This window comes from Aptenodytes forsteri, unplaced genomic scaffold, assembly GCF_000699145.1.
Source record: "Aptenodytes forsteri isolate BGI_AS27 unplaced genomic scaffold, ASM69914v1 Scaffold694, whole genome shotgun sequence".
In the NCBI taxonomy this organism is placed as follows: domain Eukaryota; kingdom Metazoa; phylum Chordata; class Aves; order Sphenisciformes; family Spheniscidae; genus Aptenodytes; species Aptenodytes forsteri.
Window position 1 is genome coordinate 7,824 of NW_008795733.1, and position 5,360 is coordinate 13,183.

The 5,360-nt window shown below is 55.9% G+C and overlaps 2 protein-coding genes across 2 annotated transcripts in view; both read right to left on the reverse strand.

Annotated features, from left to right (window-relative positions):
* LOC103902519 (protocadherin beta-15-like) overlaps positions 1–1,633 on the reverse strand; it is a gene marked incomplete at its 3' end in the record, with an annotated part of 9,450 nt that extends 7,817 nt beyond the window's left edge. The window contains exon 1 of the mRNA XM_019473202.1: positions 19–1,633. Within this exon, the coding sequence (XP_019328747.1) occupies positions 19–1,633 (1,615 nt within the window). The remainder of the gene's footprint in view (positions 1–18) is intronic.
* A 1,710-nt stretch (positions 1,634–3,343) lies between these two features.
* Positions 3,344–5,360, reverse strand: part of LOC103902520 (protocadherin beta-15-like) — an 8,191-nt gene continuing 6,174 nt past the window's right edge. The window contains 3 exon segments of the mRNA XM_019473203.1: positions 3,344–3,463; positions 4,893–5,332; positions 5,335–5,360. The exon segment at positions 5,335–5,360 is cut by the window's right edge and continues 314 nt beyond it. Coding sequence (XP_019328748.1) covers positions 3,344–3,463; positions 4,893–5,332; positions 5,335–5,360 — 586 coding nt within the window.

The following is a 5,360-nucleotide window of genomic DNA, read 5'->3' on the forward strand; positions in this document are numbered from 1 at the left end:
CGGTGGGCGCCCGCGAGCCGCCGTCGGTAGCGCGCACCGCCACCTCGAAGGCGCGCACCTCCTCGTAGTCCAGCGGGCGCAGCGCCCGCACGGTTCCACTCTCCGTGTCCACGGACACGAAGGATGCAGCGGCAGGGGCGCCCGGCGGGGGCGGCTCCAGCGCGTATCTCACGCGGGCGTTTTTTCCCGCGTCCGCGTCCGTGGCGCTCAGACGGCCCAGGCTTGTCCCCGCGGGCTCGTTTTCGCTCAGCACCATGGTGTAAACTGCCTGGGCGAAGGTGGGCGCGTTGTCGTTCACGTCCAAGAGCCGCACGAGCAGCGTCTTGGACGCCGAGAGCGCGGGGGAGCCCTCGTCGCGGGCCCGCACCGTCACGTTGTACTCCGCCACCTCCTCCCGGTCCAGCGCCTCCGATGTCACCAGTGCGTACGCGTCGGCCGCCAGCGGCGTGATGCTGAAGGGCTGCTCGCCCGGCAGCTCGCAGCTCGTCCTGCCGTTGTCCCCTGAGTCCCGGTCCCGCACGTTGAAGAGGGCCACCACGGTGTTCGGCGGGGCGGCTTCCGAGAGGGTGCTGGTGAGGGAGGTGATGATCACCTCGGGGGCGTTGTCGTTCACGTCCTCCACCTGCACCTCCACCTTACAGTGCGCGAACAGGCCCCCTCCGTCTGTGGCCTGGACGTCTATCTCGTAGGTCTTTGTTTCTTCATAATCCACCGTCTTTTTGAGTCCAATCTGCCCTGTCTCTGGATTGATTTTAAACGTCTGGAGATTTTCCTCTGAGTTTTGAACTATGGAATAAGCTATTTCCCCGTTCGTTCCTGAGTCTAAATCGCTAGCAGACACCACCACCACTGGGGTATCCTCGGCGCTGTTTTCTAATACTCGGACTTTATACAGACTACGGCTAAATGCCGGGATGTTGTCATTTGTATCCAGGACTACCACGCGGATTAAGGCTGTACCAGAGCGCGGTGGAGACCCACCGTCCACAGCCGTGACACTGAAAGCCACTTCTGCCTGCTGCTCCCGGTCCAGGGCTCGGTCCAACACCAGCTCGGCGTACCTCCTGCCATCACTCCGCCTCCGGGTGCAGATATGGAAATAGTCGTTCGAGCTGATATTGTAATGCTGAAGACTGTTGTTCCCCACATCTGGATCCTGAGCGCTTTCCAACAAAAATCGAGCCTCCGGCATTGCACTTTCCGGGATCTTTAAAACTATCTCTTTATTTAAGAACACGGGAGCATGATCATTTATGTCGGTGAGGCTTACCTCAGCTCGGAAGGACTGCAGTGGGCTCTCCAGCAGCACCTCGAAACGCACCAGGCAGGGCTCAGTCTGCCCGCACAGCTCCTCCCGGTCCATCTGCTCTCGCACCACCAAATCCCCGGTGTGTTGGTTCAGCTGTAAATACTGCTTTTCTCCTTCAGGAACGAGCCGAGCCTGTCGAGCCGATAATTCCTCACCGGTCAGTCCCAAATCCTTAGCGATATTCGCCACAAAGGAGCCTCTTTCCACCTCTTCGGGCACCGAGTACAGGGCGGTTTCTGTTCTCATCCCCGACACGCAAAGGAGCAGCAGGATGAGAGCCACCGCTCGCCCTGGGAGCCGTTCCGCGCTCTTCCTCAGCTCCATTGCCTCCCAGCCAACCGATCTCCTCCCCCTGTGAGCTGGATGGAGCTGCCGATCCAGCCTGCCGACCCCCGAGCAGAGCAGCCCGGGATGGTGCAGCCCCGCGAACGGCCCCGCCCGGCCGAGCTCCGGGGCCGGTGGATCTGGGAGTTGCGCGGAGCTTCCGCGCCTCTGCGGTCAGCAGCGGCACCAGGCGGCCGACCTGCAGAAGCACGCGGAGATTTCCCGGAGCAAAGACTGCAGAACAGAGAGAAACCGCTATCTTTCTCTGTTGCGAGGTCAGGGCATACAGATTTAACTGCCCATACAACTCTGTTCAAAGTATGGCCACCACTTGAATGAGCAATGCTTCTGTTTGCCTTTTATTTGAAAACGAGTTTTATTTAAAGCTGGTTTTTCTAATGTCCCTCCCTACAACAGTTTGAAGTGTTTATGCACAGTGAAGACATTAATTTTAGGCTGTTTAGCTGAAAAAGCTGTGTATTGTTACAGGTGTCCAGCATCCAGAGTGAGCTGGTCCATGAACCACGGCAGCGATCGCCATGTAGTTCCCCGTAGTAATTCTCGGGCGGGTTTCTGGAATGGACTGAGATTGTTTCCCCGATTCACGGCCTCTCAGGCTGGGAGCCCTCGCAAAGGGGCCGGGGGCAGTACCTCTCGGACCTCAGCTTGGCTCAGACAAGCCCCCTCCACCTTGCTCCGGCTTCTGAGAACGGCCTACTTCCAGGTCGCTCTGATTTCCCCCGCATAAAATCCATGCCAAAGGCACGGATTTACTCCGAAATGGTGCTCTTGGGGTGGCTATGACAGTGACAAGTGTCGGCGATGACTGTGACAAGTGATCTTCGAGACAACACACTCACCCGAGGGAGTTCCAAGTAGGTTTTATTGTTTTCTGTCATCAAGCATTTGACTCTTAAAAATGTGTGAGCCACAGGAAATATCACAGTACTTTATAGATCAATATCGATTAATGAAAGGAAAACAGAAAGCTTCTTGACACTATATTCTACAGTGCCTTAAGTTTATTGTAAACGTTTTAGCCTATTTCACTGTAAAACCACAAACAGTACTTTTAATTCTCTATGACCTTGTACTCAAAAATCCTGAAATGTCGATTTCAACTTTACGTTACGGGAAAAAAAAAATGAATACATTGCTCAAAGCCCGCTCTTTACAGTGTGGAGAACCTGTAAACTCCCGGTCAAATATGCGAAGTGTGCCAGTGTCAGCCGTTTCTAATGTAATCAGCCTCTGCTTGTTATTAAGGAATTCCTTTGCAAGCACCACTTAATTCTGATTAATATCTGTTTGGCCTGGTATTGAACAGACTGCAGAAAATTAAGACATTATTACAGAACCCTCTCCATAAGAAAAAAACGCAGAAAAGGTGATGTAGGAAAAAGTTATCTTGAAGATCTACTTCCAGTTTTCAGGATTTCCCTTAACATTTAGAAGCAGTAGCACTCTCACAAACATACATCAAGTCTTGGAGTAATCAACATGCAACACAGTCCTCGTCCTCCATCCAAATCACAATTACAAAATACCTACATGGATAAAGCACTGCTCAAGAGGAGAGTGGTTTTGCTCTCTCACAGAGAAGCCTTGTACCTCCCTGGTACCTTTTGGGTGGGTGTTTGGTCTCCTCATTCTCTTTTCCCTGTGAGGACGTTAGCCGGTGAGGACAGACATGCTTGTCTTTCTCCTCACTTACTGATGGGTGTGCCAAGGGTTTTGATCAGAATTGACATTTAGCTCCATCCCCCTGTTTGCAGTGCAAGCTGCTTCCGCAGGTCTGGGCCCCGTGTCTTCGGAGAGGCGAGCTCTGCCCTGCAAAGAACAGAGAGTGGAGGTTGTTGTTTGGGCGTTGAAGCACGCATCAGCGAGAAGCTTAGAGGGCATGTCTTACACCTCTGCATGGGTGGCACCACTCTTTACCCAGAGCCAAAGAGGAGGTTGGACAAGGCAGTGAGACTCTGACCTGAACGGGGAAAAACTAAAGCCAGAAAGCATCCTCCACTGTGGACATCACAAAGGCACTACTGCAAACCTTTTATGAGTCTGAGGGAGTAATTTAAGATGGTAAGAGCCCAAAACAAAACCACTTTCTCACAAACAGTAAATGTGGTTTAATGTATCAAGATGGGTCCTTGACGCCCCCTGAGGCTACTGCAACTGCGGTTCTGAGAACCTGCAGTGAAGTGAGTCCAAGTCATCAGTGGTTATGAAATACGAAAATCTTGTGGAGTGACCATGAGATGGTGTTTGTGGGTCTTCAGCCTCATATATGTTCATCGTCCAGACTCTTGTAAAGCGCTAGATGGATCCCCGGAAACTAGTAACCCCATGAGGCGAGAAGGAGCTGTTTCAATGGCCGCGTCTTGTCTCCCCCACGCTCTTTGAACAGCCGAAGTTTAAAGGATGTCTCAAACATGACTCACTTTACGTTCACAGCAGCACCGGGAAGAGAGGTGCTGGTACTGTCCGGGATCACCCGGGTGGGTCAGGAAGGGACTGGGAGGGTGCGTTGTAAAGCCCCGGTATCAACATTTTTCTGGCCAGTACAGTTCATTCAAGGCACATATAAAGGAATTTAATGGCAGAAGGTCCCCGCCTCCGTGGCCTCCAGCAGCTTGTCAGACAGCTTGAGTTCAGCACTGCCTCCACCCTGGTGAACGGCACTTGGCAGCGCCGAGCACCAGCTCCTAACAGCAGTGCAGGGGACGCTGTCAGTGATGAGACACCCCTTTGCACCGTTGTCCCCGCAGTCCCGGTTAACGCTGGACAGGACCACTACCTTCCCGGTGCTGCCGCCTCCGGGAGGACGTGTCCCTAGGTGCGGTGTCGTTCCTGCTCTGGGTCCCTACGGGCTCTACGCAGTGCGTGGACAGGACTCACTGTGTGGCTCACACATCCATACCCCTACTTCTCATCTTCTCATGGTCCAGCTGCCCCCCTTTGTGGTGACACCAAAGACTTGATCTAACGCGAATACTCAGGGCATAGAGCTGGATGCAGAGAAGTGCGGTTAGTCAGCACTTGGGGAGCAGCTGAGCCGTGCCGGATCCTCGTGGGAGGCCCCCGCCAGCGGCTCTGAGACCCTCTCTACCCTCTCTACCCTCTCCTCTCTCCCCAGTGGCTCCTCCACCACCCGCTCCGCAACATCGGTAGCCCTTAATGCCAGGGGTGAGCACATCCCCCGCCCCGCGCTGCTCCCTACCCGCTCCCCCCTTCGCCTCGGCCCGGCCACGTCCCTCACCTGTGCAGCCCAGTCGCCTTCTTCCCCGAGGTTGGCCGCCTCTTGCGAGCACACCGAGCTCCGCTGTTCGCCCGGGCCGGGGGGCAGCCCGGCGGGTAAGCAGGGGAAGAGGGGCCTGAGGAACCGAAACTCGCTGTTGACGGTTCCGGCGGCGAAGCAGACGTCGTACACGTAGCTGCGGGGCAGGGAGCCCGCGTTGCTCTCCGTGGCAGCCTTCGGGAACGTGGGCAAGGTCTCCGCCTCGCTTCGCCTGGCCCGCCGCACCTTCACCACCACGGCGGCCAACGCGGTGGCCAGGGACAGCGCCGCCACGCGGGCCAGGCAGACGATGAGGTACAGGGTCAGCGGCCCGTCGGGCTCGGCGGCCGGCGCCTCCTCGCTCACCCGCAAATGGGCGTCGGAGAAGCCGTCCACCAGGGCGATGCCGAGGGTGGCGGTGGCGGCGGCTGCCCGCGGTCTCGGGTCTCG